Below are 14,546 nucleotides of genomic sequence, written 5' to 3'. Positions count from 1 at the left end.
GGCTGAAAAACTGACATTGTATTAGCAGGTATAAAGACAACAGGAACCTCAATGTACATCTCCATCACACCAGGTACTCTCAATGAGCAGTAGTATTTTGAAAGGAATCTTTTCTGAGCACTGTTCTCAATAGTGGGCTTAAAATATTCAGTCAATCATGATGTAAACAGATGTGCTGTCAGCCAGGCTTCCTTGTTCCACCTATAGAGCACAGGCAGAGAAGATTTAGCATAATTCTTAAGGGTCTTAGGATATACAGAATGGTAAATGAGCACTCAATAGCTGAGAAAAGAAGAGAAGCAAAAGGCAAAGGAGAAAAGGAAAGATATACCCATTTGAATGTCGACTTCCAAAGAACAGCAAGGAGAGATAAAAAAGCCTTCCTCAGCGATCAATGCAAAGAAATAGAGGAAAACAACAAAATGGCAAACACTAGAGATCTCTTCAAGAAAATCAGAGATACCACGGGAACATTTCATGCAAAGATGGGCTCAATAAAGGACAGAAATGGGATGGACCTAACAGAAGCAGAAGATATTAAGAGGTGGCAAGAATACACAGAAGACCTAAAAAAAAAAAATGTTTCTTGACCCAGATAACCACAATGGTGTCATCACTCACCTCAAGTCAGACATCCTGGAATGCAGTCAAGTGGGCATTAAAGCATCACCAGGAACAAAGCTAGTGGAGGTGATGGAATTCCAGTTGAGCTATTTCAAATCCTGAAAGATGATGCTGTGAAAGTGCTGCACTCAATATGCCAGCAATTTGGAAAACTCAGCAGTGGCCAAAGGACTGGAAAAGGTCAGTTTTCATTCCAATCCCAAAGAGAGGCCATGCCAAAGAATATTCAAACTACTACACAATTGCACTCATCTCACATGCTAGCAAAGTAATGCTCAAATTTCTCCAAGTCAGGCTTCAAGAGTATGTGAACCGTGAACTTCCAGATGTTCAAGGTGGTTTTAGAAAAGGCAGAGGAACCAGAGATCAAATTGGCAACATCTGATGCATCACTGAAAAAAGCAAGAGAATTCCAGAAAAGCATCTACTTCTGCTTTATTGACTAAGCCATAGCTTTTGACTGTGTAGATCACAACAAACTGTGGAAAATTCTTCAAGAGAATGGAATACCAGACCACCTTACCTGCTTCCTAAGAAATCTGTATGCAGGTCAAGAAACAACAGTTAGAACTTGACATGGAACAACAGACTGGTTCCAAATCGGAAAAGGAGTACATCAAGGCTGTATATTGTCACCCTGCTTATTTAACTTATATGCAGACTACATCATGGGAAATGCCAGGCTGGATGAAGCACAAGCTGGAACCAATATTTCTGGGAGAAATATCATCAATAACCTCAGATATGCAGATGACACCACCCTTATGGCAGAAAGTGAAGAAGAACTAAAAAGCCTCTTGATAAAAGTGAAACAGAAGAGGGAAAAAGTTGGCTTAAAACTCATCAACATTCAAAAAACGAGATCATGGCATCCGTTCCCATCACTTCATGGCAAACAGATGGGGAAACTATGGAAATAATGATGGACTTTATTTATTTGGGCTCCAAAATCACTGCAGATGGTGACTGCAGCCATGAAATTAAAAGACACTTGCTCCTTGGAAGAAAAGCTATGACCAACCTAGACAGCGTATTAAAAAGCAGAGACATTACTTTGCCGACAAAGGTACATCTAGTCAAAGCTATGGTTTTTCCAGTAGTTATATATGGATGTGAGAGTTGTACCATACAAAGAGCTGAGCACTGAAGAATTGATGCTTTTGAACTGTGGTGTTGGAGAAGACTCTTGAGAATCCCTTGGACTGCCAGGAGATCCAAAAGGAGATCAGTCCTGGGTGTTCACTGGAAGGAATGATGCTGAAGCTAAAACTCCAATACTTTGGCCACCTGATGCAAAGAACTGACCCACTGGAAAAGACCCTGATGGTGGGCAAGTTTGAAAGCAGGAGAAGGGGATGACAGAGGATGAGATGCTTGGATAGCATCACCAACTCAATGGACATGAATTTGAGCAAGCTCCAGGAGTTGGTGATGGACAAGGGAAGCCTGGTGTGCTGCAATCCATGGGGTCACAAAGAGTCAGACACAACTGAGTAACTGAACTGAACGACCTGAGCACTGGCTTCAACTTAAGTCACCATCCACATTAGCTCCTAATTAGGAGAGTAAACTTCTCCCGTTAAGCTTTGAACACATGCACTGACTTTTCCTATCTAACTGCATTAAGTCCTAGATGGATCTTTTTCCAATAGAAGGCTGTTTCATCTACAATGAAGATGATGTTTAATGTTCAGTTCAGTTCAGTTCAGTCGCTCAGTCGTGTTCGACTGTTTAATGTAGCCACCTTCATTAATTATCTTAGCCAGATCTTCTGAATAGCTTGCTACAGATTCTACATAAGCACTTGCTGCTTCATTTTTTATTTTTATGTTATAGAGATGACTTCTTTCCTTAAATTTCATGAACCAACCTCTGCTACCTTCAAACTAGTCTTCTGTAGTTTCCTCGTCTCTCTCAGTCTTCAAAGAATTGAAGAGTTAGGGCCTTGCTCTAGATTAGGCTTAGGCTTAAGGGAACGATGTGACTGGTTTGATTGTCTTTCCAGACCACTAAAACTTTTCCCATATCATCAGTAAGACAGTTTTGTTCACTGGAGCAACACTTTTAATTTCCTATAAGAACTCTTCCTTTGAGGTCACAACCTGGCTAACTATTAGGTGCAACAGGCCTAGCTCTCAAGCCTACACCAGTTTTCAACATGACTTCTTCACTAAGCTTGATCGTTCCTACTTTTGATGTAAAGAGATACATGTGCAGCTATTCCTTTCACTTGAACGCTGCTGAGGCCATTATAGGGTTATTTACTGGCCTATTTCAGTACTGTTGTGTCTCAGGACATAGGGAGGCCTGAGGGGAGAGAGAGAGACAGAGGAATAGACAGAGGTGGAGCAGTCAGAACACAAACAAATATCTTGGTTAAGTTCACTGGCATATACAGACACTGTTTGAGGCACCCCCAAAGAATTACAAAAGATAACTGATCCCATCAGAGATCACCGTAACAAACATAATAATAATGACGAAGTTTAAAATATTATGAGAATTGCCTAAACGTGACACAGGGACATGAGTGACTGAATGCCACTGGAAAAATAATGCCAAGAAGACTTGTTTGACACACAGTTGCCACAAACTCTCAATTTGTAACAACAACAACAACAAAATGTAATCTGCAAGGTGCAATAAAGCGAGGTTCAACAAAATGTGGCATACCTGTAGCTACTCTTCTTTTTGTAAAGTGCAAATCATATCATTTTACTCTATTCCACAATATCTGATTGCTCAGAACCCTTAGGATAATTACACATCTTACTTGTTCATTCCTTGGAATCCTGAACCCCCAAGACTTGACCAAGTGTTTTCTCCCACGTCCCTCTTCAATATCCTGTTTTTCAGGCACTCAATATGCTCTATTGTAGTTGAACATTTATTTTTACTGTCTTCCCCAACAGACTCCAAATTCTTTGAGAGATAGACACCATGTCTTGTTCACCATGCCTCTCTCACACCAAGCATAATCCTTGCCACATAGTAGGCACTCGATAAATATTTGCTGAATTAGTTAGGAAAACACTTAGCCAAAGAAAGGAAGCTACATTAGTAAGCACACAACACAATTACCAATTTATAATGTGTGGTATTTTAAAAGTTCATTAACAGATAGATTTGAGAGAACTGTGAAACACATTTTCTCATGGAAACAATATTAAATGTAAGATACCTCCCCTCAATGTTACCTACAACTACAACATGGGTAAACTGTATTATCTATAATTACTTTGGACTCTATTGGATACCAATAATATTTCTGGGGACAATATATTAAGAATTCCAATCTGGTAATGCTATGAACTAATTATTTCTGGTTACAGCACACGAATAGACATAACAGTTACAACTTACATAGGTGGCTGAGGACAGAGGTTCTAATGGGCAGGGATAGTAAAACGACTGAAATCTAAGAAGTCGGGGTAGCCTTCTTCTACCAATAATCTTTGGGAATATGTTCCAAGCTGGAACAACTAACTTTTCCTCTCTTTACTCTTCTTCAAGGATTCTAAGAATTAGGTGCAACTTCCTATTGACTATCAACACTTCTGACTTCCAACTAGGGTTTCTTACCATACGCACGAAATTATCTAAACTGTTCTAATATATAAAGGCTTCTCCCAGCAGGAGACATGGGAAGATCCCCTGAAGGAGGGCATGGCAACCCACTCCAGTATTCTTGCCTGGAGAATCCCAAGGATAGAGGAGCCTAGAGGGCTACAGTCCATAAGGTTGCAGAGTCAACACAACTGAAGTGACGTAGCACCCATGCCTATCAACACTTCCGACTTCCAGTTGGGTTTCTTATCAAATGCAGGAATTTATCTAAAAGGTTCTCATGCATATTCTTTTCTTTTAAGCTGTGTTCGACAGTCAGTACTAAGAACAAAGAAAGCTAAGTGAGCAAGCAAACAAATGAAAAACAAGACAGTTATCAACGTTAAGAAAAACAACAGTTGTCAAAGAAAAGAAACGTAATTGTAGCTCAATTGTGAAGTGTTTAACAGAGTCATTATAGTGTAAACAATGAACACTGATCAAACAAAAAATTAAGATATGGGAAAATGGAACTGGGGGGATGTATTGCAAATATTTTCTTCCCATCTATATTTTGCATTTGCATTTTCAATGCCACAATGTCTTTCATATGTAACACTTCCAAACACGATAAATTTTAAGGGTTTGAGTAACACTTTTGAACAACATAAATTTTAAGGGTTTGAGTCCCATTTGCTTTTCCTTTAAAGAATGTGCTTTTTGTATCCTATCTAAAAAATATCTTCCTATCCAAAAAAATGTTCCTATTCAAAGGATGGGATATTTTAAAATATGTATGCTACCAAAATTTTACAAATTTACTTTTATATATGTATGATTCGCTTCAAGTTAATTTTTATGTATGGTGCGAAATAATGATCAAAGCTCATTTATTTTTCCTTTTGCTTATCTAACTGCCCTAGTACCAGCTGTTGAAAAGACTATCATTTCCCTATTATCTTGTGCCCTTTCTTAAGATCAGTATGAATATCTCCAAGCTTTGACTGAGTGGATCACAACAAACTGTGGAAAACTGTTAAAGAGATGGAAATACCAGACCCCTGACCTGCCTCCTGAGAACTCTGTATGCAGGTCAAGAAGCAACAGTTAGAACTGGACATGGAACAACAGACTGGTTCCAAATAGGAAAGGGAGTACGTCAAGGCTGTATATTGTCACCCTGCTTATTTAACTTAAATGCAGAGTACATCATGAAATGCTGGACTGGATGAAGCACAAGCTGGAATCAAGATTGCTGGGAGAAATATCAATAACCTCAGATATGCAGATGACACCACCCTTATGGCAGAAAGTGAAGAACTGAAGAGCCTCTTTGATGAAAGTGAAAGAGGTGAGTGAAAAAGTTGGCTTAAAACTTAACATTCAGAAAACTAAGATCATGGCATCCAGTCCCATCACTTCACAGCAAATGGATGGGGAAACAATGGAAACAGCAACAGACTTTATTTTTTTGAGCTCCAAAATCACTGCAGATGGTGACTGCAGCCATGAAATTAAGACGCTTGTTCCTTGGAAGAAAAGTTAAGACCAACCCAGACAACACATTAAAAAGCAGAGACATTACTTTGCCAACAAAGGTCCATCTAGTCAAAGGTGTGGTTTTTCTAGTAATCATGTATGGATGTGAGAGTTGGACCATGAAGAAAGCTGAGCACCAAAGAATTGATGCTTTTGAACTGCGATGTTGGAGAAGACTCTTGAGAGTCCCTTGGACAGCAAGCAGATCCAACCAGTCCATCCTAAAGGAAATCAGTTCTGAATATTCATTGGAAGGACTGATGCTGAAGCTGAAACTCCAATACTGTGGCCACATGATACAAAGAACGGACCCATTGGAAAAGACTGTCATGCTGGGCAAGATTGAAGGCAGAAGGAGAAGGGGATGACAGAGGATGAAATGGCTGGATGGCATCACTGACTCAATGGACATAAGTTTGAGTAAGCTCTGGGAGATGGTGATGGACAGGAAAGCCTGGCGTGCTGCAGTCCATGGGGTCGCAAAGAGTTGGACACGACTGAGCGAATGAACTGAACTGAACTGATGAATATCTACTGCTAAGCTCTCTTCTCTGGTTCATTAGTTTAAATGTCTATCCTTATGCCAACATCACAAAGTCTTACCACTGCAACGTTATACCACTGCAGTGTTATAGTAACTATTTATATTATATGGTGGGAGTCTTCCAACTTCATTTGGAATTATTTTGGCTACAGGAAGTGACTTATATTGGTTGCCACATAAATTTTACATTCAGTTTGTCAATCTGTATAAGAAATATTACAGGGATTTCGATTAGCATTATATTGAGTGTATCAGTTCAGTTCAGTTCAGTTGCTCAGACGTGTCCGACTCTTTATGACCCCATGAATCGCAGCAAGCCAGGCCTCCCTGTCCATCACCAACTCCCAGAGTCCACACAAACTCATGTCCACTGAGTAGGTGTTGCCATCCAGCCATCTCATCCTCTGTCGTCCCCTTCTCCTCCTGCCCCCAATCCCTCCCAGCATCAGAGTCTTTTCCAATGAGTCAACTCTTCACATCAGGTGGCCAAAGTAAGTTACTGTCTTTTAACTGCTGGGTTTAGAGCATTCACACTTGATGCAATTATTGAGAAATCTGGATTTAAACCTACCAAATTGTTTTCTGTTTGATGTAGCTATTCTTTGTTCCTTTTCTGCCTTCTTTTGGATTAATGTGAATTTTTTCTGTCTTCAGATTACTTTATTGTGTCTACTGTGTGTTGCAGTCATTCAGTCATGTCTGACTCTTTGTGATCCCATGAACTGTAGCCTCCAGGTTCCTTGTCTACTATCTATATACATTTTTAAAACTTTTATTTTGAAATGTTTAGACACATGAGAGGTTGAAAAGGTACTATAGAGCTCCCCTGTGCTCTTAACCTAGCTTCTCCTAATGAGAAGATACATATATCATTTCTTATATAATTATAGTACAATTCAAAACTAGAAAATTACATGGGAATAATGATATTTTCTATCATTGTAATTCTATCATATCATATAATTCTATCATTTTGAAAATGTAAAAATGGTGCCATGATGTATGTAAACTTTTGATACTGGTTTCTGTCACTTAGTACAATGTTCTTGAGATTCATGCAATTTGTTGCATTTGTCAACAGTTCATTCCTTTTAATTGAATATTCCATTATATTAAAGTACTACAATTTGTTTGAAGGGTATTTGGGTCGTTTCCAAGTTTTTGGTTATTATAAATAAATTCCTGTAAAGATGTTTGTGTAAAACCTAAGTTTTCATTTCTCTAGGATAAATATCAAGGACACTTACCTTGCATAATTTTGTTACATTTTAGCTGTCTTCTTCTTACCCACTTTTCTGGTAGCTACCTTCTAACTAACACTGTTCTGACGAAGGAAAACACTTTTTATGTCTCATCTCTCCTCTCAACAAACTAGGAAAAGAAGGAAATTTTCTCAGTTTAAAAAAGAGCATCAATAAAAATCTTAAAGAAAACACTGGAATTAATGGCAAAAGGCTGAATGGTTTCATTCTAAAAGTAGCAGCAAGGGAAAGTTATTTAACACTACCATTTCTGTTCAAAATTATACTTCTGTTCCTTCAATGTGATAGGCAATAAAAATAAAAGGCATACAGATTACAGGGAAGAAGAAAAAGTATCTTTATATGCAGACAAAATGATATCTATGCACAAAATCCCAAAGAACTTACCAAAACGTCCTAAGAACTCATAAGTGAGTGTAGTAAGATTACAAAATAAAAGGTCAATATATAATAATCAATAATCTATATTTAGCAATGAAAAAGTAGAAATTTAAATTTAAAAATACTATCTACAACAGCATAAAAGACATGAAATACCAAGAACGAAATCTAACAAAATGTATTCAAGAAAATTAGAAAACATTGCTGGGAGAAATTTAAGACCTAAACCAAAGGAGAAAGAAACTCTTTTTATGGATCAGGAGATTCAATAATATTAAGAAAAGAATATTCAAAACCATCTCACATCTGTTAGACTGGTTATTATCAAAAAAGGGAAGAAAAAAATAGTGCTGGCAAGAATGCACAGAAAGGGATCCCTTGTGCACTACTGGCGGAAATGAAAATTGGTATAGCTACTATGGAAAGTATAAATACCTTGGGATCTCACTTATATGTGGAATCTGAAAAAACAAACTACCTACCCTCCCCTCCACCAAGCTCACACTATAGGGAACAGATTGGTTGTTGACAGAAGCAAAACAAAGAATGGGAGGAGAGTGAAATAGGTAAAAGAGGTCAAAATGTACAAAGTTCCAGTTATAAAATAAATGGCTCATGGGATGTAGTTACAGCATGGTAATAATAGTTAATAACACTATTATTGTATGTTTGAAGTTTGTTAAAAGGGTGAATCTTAAGGGTCTTCACCACAAGATAAAAATTTTGCAAGTATATATAATGATGGATGTTAACTGAACACCTTGTGATAATCAATTTGCAATAGACAAATATCAAATAATTATGTCATATACATGAAACTAATAGAAACTGTGTTGACTATATCTCAATTTAAAGACAATCAATTCTTACAAACTGTAGATTCAAAACAATTCCAATGAAAATTATATATATTAAACTAGCTAATTCTATAAATCATAAGGAAAAGCAGAGGACATATAAGAGACAGAACAATTTTGAAAAAGAATCAAGTAGAGGTGAACATTATGTGATTTCAAGCCTTATTATAGAGTAAATCAAGCCAGTGTAGTATTCCTCTAAGGTCTGATGCATAGATCAATGAAACAGAACAGAGTTCAGAAACAGATTTATACGTACATAACCAAGTGATTTTTTATGAAAGTACCAAGATAATTCAATAAGGGAGAAACTGCCTTTCCAACAAAGAAGGCTGGAACAATATGAAAATCCATATGTAAGAAAAACAAAAACCAAACTGAACCTCAACCTTTACTTTACATCACACACACACACACAAAATTATCTCAGGACTGCCCTGGTGGTCCAGTAGCTAAGACTCCATGCACCCAGTGAAGGGAGTCTGGGTTCAATCCCTAGTCAGAAAGTTGGATCCTACACGCTGCAACTAAGGCCAGGTGCAGCCAAACAAATAAACAAATATTTAAAGAAAATTATCTCAAACTATAAATGTAAGGTTATAGTACTTCTAGAAGAAAACATTGGAGAAAATCTTTTTGAATCTGGATTAAGCAAAAATCAATTAGGACTCAAAAAACATAAAAGAAAAAATTGAGGACTTCCATGGTGGTACAGTGGATATGAATCCACCTGACAATGCAGGGGACATGAGTTCGATTCCTGGTCCGGAAAGATTGCACATGCCACAGAGCAACTAAGCTTGTGTGCCACACCTACTGAGCCTGCTCCCTAGAACCTGTGTGCTCAACTACTGAAGCCCATGCAGTCTAGGGCCATGAGCCACAATTACTGAGTCCACATGCTGCAACCACTGAAGTCCATGCCCCTACACAACAAGAGAAGCAACCACAATGAGAAGCCAGTGCACCGTAACGAAGAGTAGCCCTGGCTAGCCACAACTAGAGAGTGTCCATGCATAGCAATGAAGACCTAGTGCAATTTAAAAAAAAAAGTGAATACATAATTCAGAGATTTATAGTCTCCTCGAGAGACTAGAGATCTCTTCAAGAAAATTAGAGATACTAAGGGAACATTTCACGCAAAGATGGGCTCGATAAAGGACAGAAATGGTATGGACCTCACAGAAGCAGAACATATTAAGGAGAGGTGGCAAGAATACACAGAAAAACTGTCTAAAAAAGATCTTCATGACCCAGATAACCACAATGGTGTGATCACTCACCTAGAGCCTTAAGGAGCCTTAAGAAGCATCACTATGAACAAAGCTAGTGGAGGTGATGGAATTCCAGTTAAGCTGTTTCAAATCCTGAAAGATGATGCTGTCAAAGTGCTGCACTCAATATGCCAGCAAATTTGGAAAACTCAGCAGTGGCCACAGAACTGGAAAAGGTCAATTTTCATTCCAGTCCTAAGAAAGGCAATGCCGAAGAAAGTTGAAACTACCACACAATTGCACTCATCTCACATGCTAGCAAAGTAATGCTCAAAATTCTCCAAGCCAGGATTCAACATACGTGAACCATAAACTTCCAGATATTCAAGCTGGATTTAGAAAGGAGAGGAACCAGAGATCAAATTGCCAACATCTGCTGGATCATCAAAAAAGCAAGAGAATTCCAGAAAAGCATCTACTTCTGCTTTATTGACTATGCTAAAGCCTTTGATTGTGTGGATCACAATAAACTGTGGAAAATTCTTCAAAATATGGGAATACCAGACCACCTTACCTGCTTCCTGAGAAATCTGTATGCAGGTCAGGAAGCAACCATTAGAACTTGACGTGGAACAACAGACTGGTTCCAAAGTGGGAAAGGAGTATGTCAAGGCTATATACTGTCACCCTGCTTATTTAACTTATAGGCAGAGTACATTATGAGAAATGCTGGGCTGGAGGAAGCACAAGCTGGAATCAAGATTGCTGGGAGAAATATCAATAACCTCAGATATGCAGATGACACCACACTTATGGCAGAAAGTGAAGAAGAACTAAAGAGCCTCTTGAAAGTGAAAGAGGAGAAGGAAAAAGCTGGCTAAAACTCAACATTCAGAAAACTGAGACCATGGCATCCATTCCCATCACTTCATGGCAAATAGATGGGGAAACAATGGAAACAGTGACAGACTTTATTTTCTTGGGTTCCAAAATCACTGCAGATGGTGACTGCAGCCATGAAACTAAGACGCTTGTTCCTTGGAAAAAAACTTATGACCAACCTAGATAGCATATTCAAAAGCAGAACATTACTTTGCCAACAAAGGTCCATCTAGTCAAAGGTGTGGTTTTTCCAGCAGTCATGTACGGATGTGAGAGTTGGACCATGAAGAAAGCTGAGCACCGAAGAATTGATGCTTTTGAACTGTGGTGTTGGAGAAGACTCTTTAGAGTCCCTTGGGCAGCAAGCAGATCCAACCAGTCCATCCTAAAGGAAATCAGTCCTGAATATTCATTGGAAGGACTGATGCTGAAGCTGAAACTCCAATATGTGGCCACCTGATGCAAAGAATGGACCCATTGGAAAAGACCCTGATGCTGGGCAAGATTGAAGGCAGAAGGAGAAGGGGACAACAGAGGATGAGATGGTTGGATGGCATCACTGACTCGAGGGACATGAGTTTGAGTAAGCTCTGGTAGTTGGTGATGGACAGGGAAGCCTGGTGTGCTGCAGTCCATGGGGTCGCAGAGAGTGGGACATGACTGAGAAACTGAACTGAACTGAAGAGAAATAATTGATAAATATGATTGTTTCAAAACTTAAAATTTCTGTTCTTGAAACAGATAATGTTAAGAAAACAGAAATGGATCCACAGACTTGGAATAATTATTTGTAAATGACAGATACGTTAGAGAACTTGTTTCTAAGATATATCAAGGGCTCATATAACCCAGTATAAATATGGGTTGATGTGAGCAGACACTTTACAAAAGAAAATGAATGGCTAAAAAGCAAATGAAAATATGTTCAATATCATTAGACATTAAGAAAAGGTAAGTTAAAATAACCACGAGACACCACCCATACCAAAAAGAATAACTAAAATTTTAAAAAAGATTGACAATACCAAGTGCTGACAAAGATGGAGGACACTGGAACTCTCCTATGTTGACACTTGGAATGCAAAATGCTATACACTTTGAAAAACAATTTGGCAGCTTTTTATGAAGTTAAGCCTATGCTTTCCATATGACCCAGCAGTCTTTGTTCCAGTTATTTACTCATGGCAAATGAAAATGTGTGCATACAAAGACTTGCACATGAATGATTATAATAGACGTGTTCATAAAAGCACAAATTGAGACGACTCCAAATAACCACTAACTGGTAAAGGAAGTTCTAAAAATTGTTACATTAATATAGATATATAAATATTAATATATCCATATATTGAAATACTATTCAGCAATGAAAATGAAAAAACTAATTTCACATGCAAAAACATGGATGAATATTCAAAAACTTTCTGCTAAGTGAAATAAGCCAGACACAAAGCTATATACTATGAGATTCCATTTTTGTGACATTCTGAAAAACATGAAACTAGAGTGATATAACACTTTGGCCACCTGATACAATGCCAATACTTTGGCCATCTGATGTAAAGAACTGACTCATTGGAATAGACCCTGATTTTAGGAAAGATTGAAGGCAGGAGGAGAATGGGATGACAGAGGATGAGATGGTTGGATGGCAACACCGACTTGATGGACATGAGTTTGAGTAAGCTCCAGGAGTTGGTGATGAACAGGGAAGCCTGGCATGCTGCAGTCCATGGGGTTAGCATGTATAAGTTTAATGCTAACATGTCATCTTTCTCCAAATCTGAGATTTCCCTTACAACATAATTTTTTAAAGAGGTTTCTTAGGGTATAATTCACATATAGTTGAATGATCCTGGTAAAAACAGCAACAAACAATGTGTGATGAATCTATCTGATAGTCATACTGAGATTTAAAAACTAACACTCTAACTTGCACTTTAGGACAAACAGAATGTAAACACAACTATATCTGGAGGAATGTAAAAACATAATACCAACTAAAAATGATTGATATATAAAAAAGATTACTAGTAGCCATTTCGTAGTAAGACCATGGCAAAAGCTGGCAAAAATGATGAATACATGTAAGTCCTTTCAATGAGAAAGCATAAAATATACTCCCTCATCAAAATATATCCATCTAAAGAAAAGGATCAATATATGAACAGGTAGAGGGGACTGCCCTGGTGGCCCAGTGGTTAAGAATCTGCCTTGCAGGGCAGGGCACACTGCTTTGATCCCTTTTGGGGAACTAAGATCCCACATGCTGCAGAGCAACGAAGCTCACACCACAACTTACTGAGCCCGCATGCCACAACTAGACAGTCTGTGAGCCATAACGAGAGCCTGTGCCCCACTATGAAAGACCCTCCATAACACAACAAAGATCCCACATGCTGCAACTAAGACCCAATGCAGCCAAATAAATAAGCACCACAATCCTACTCCACATTTATATATATGAATATGAATATATATACTTATGAACAGGTATAACAGTGCTCATTATACTGTTTACTTTGATTATGTCTGAATTTTTCCATGATAAATACTTAAATTAAAAGGCAAAGACATGATGCAGTATGCAACTAGGTTGCTTAATTTAAAAAAATTAAATACATTAAATAACTTGTATCAACACAAACACAGGATGGTCAGGTAATGTGTACCTTGGCAATAGCAGTTTGTTTAAACATGCGAGTAATCAACCCCATGACAGTCTCGGTGGCACCTGAATATGGAGCTCTCATTAATTTTTCCCACTCTTCAAAGCTGGAATTCAATTCCTATGTAGGAGAAAATAACAATGTTTAGAAATACAGTATAAAAATGACAGCAAATAATGTAATAATGAATCATGTCCTACTTATTTTCTTTTTTAATATATAAAAAACACATATATATATATAAATTCTCAAAGATACCAGTGTGTTCATTTAAAAACATCAGTGTGGAGGCAAGTCAGACACGTGTTTGTGCTAATGACAGAAAGCAATGACTAGGTGTGGGAGAAAACCAAGCCCTTTGCTAACACCATAAATCAAACAGTTGCAGCCTTCTCTTACAAAGGAACATTTAGTAAAGCAAAAAATAAAAATTTAAGAAAAAATTTAAATAAAATAAAAACTTTAAGTAAAAATAGAAACAATGCACAGTAGCAAAAATATATATGGTACCAGAGTATTTAATTTAATGCTATGATTTTATTTAAATAAGCCTTAAGACTTGGAGAATACTGTCACATTAAAAAAGTGATATGATATTGACATTTTTTCTTTTCTTAAAAAAATGGATACAGGAAATAAGACCACTTTTATTTTACTTATATTGCTCAGTGTTTTTTTTTTAATATACTAAATGCTTATTTTAAGCTTTCAAGATAAAACAAGGCAATAAGTAGTATTTGCTGATAGTTATGTCCAGATTTGAAGAAATTTCAGAGATTACACAAGCATCGTACTCCCCAAAAGTAAACGTGATAAGGGCTGGGAAAAACACAATTTTGGTTTTCTAGTAAGTTGAACTTCACATCCTACAACATGGTCACAGAGTTTTAAGATTTCCAGAATCAGGGGATGCAACCAAATTATTCTAGGAGACAGCTACGTGTACTTAAGAGCAAGAAACTGAACTTTTCTTGCTAATTACTGGGCTTCACATCCTACAAATACTTAGAATTCTTAGTACTAAGTCT

At 37.6% G+C, this 14,546-nt stretch overlaps 1 protein-coding gene across 1 annotated transcript in view; it reads right to left on the bottom strand.

Annotated features, from left to right (window-relative positions):
- ZRANB3 (zinc finger RANBP2-type containing 3) overlaps nucleotides 1-14,546 on the bottom strand; it is a 289,988-nt gene that overhangs the window by 75,597 nt on the left and 199,845 nt on the right. Inside the window, exon 8 of the mRNA XM_068969046.1 lies at nucleotides 13,522-13,638. Within this exon, the coding sequence (XP_068825147.1) occupies nucleotides 13,522-13,638 (117 nt within the window). The remainder of the gene's footprint in view (nucleotides 1-13,521; nucleotides 13,639-14,546) is intronic.

This window comes from Capricornis sumatraensis, chromosome 3, assembly GCF_032405125.1.
Source record: "Capricornis sumatraensis isolate serow.1 chromosome 3, serow.2, whole genome shotgun sequence".
NCBI lineage: Eukaryota > Metazoa > Chordata > Mammalia > Artiodactyla > Bovidae > Capricornis > Capricornis sumatraensis.
This window is presented reverse-complemented; position numbering and strand designations above follow the sequence as displayed.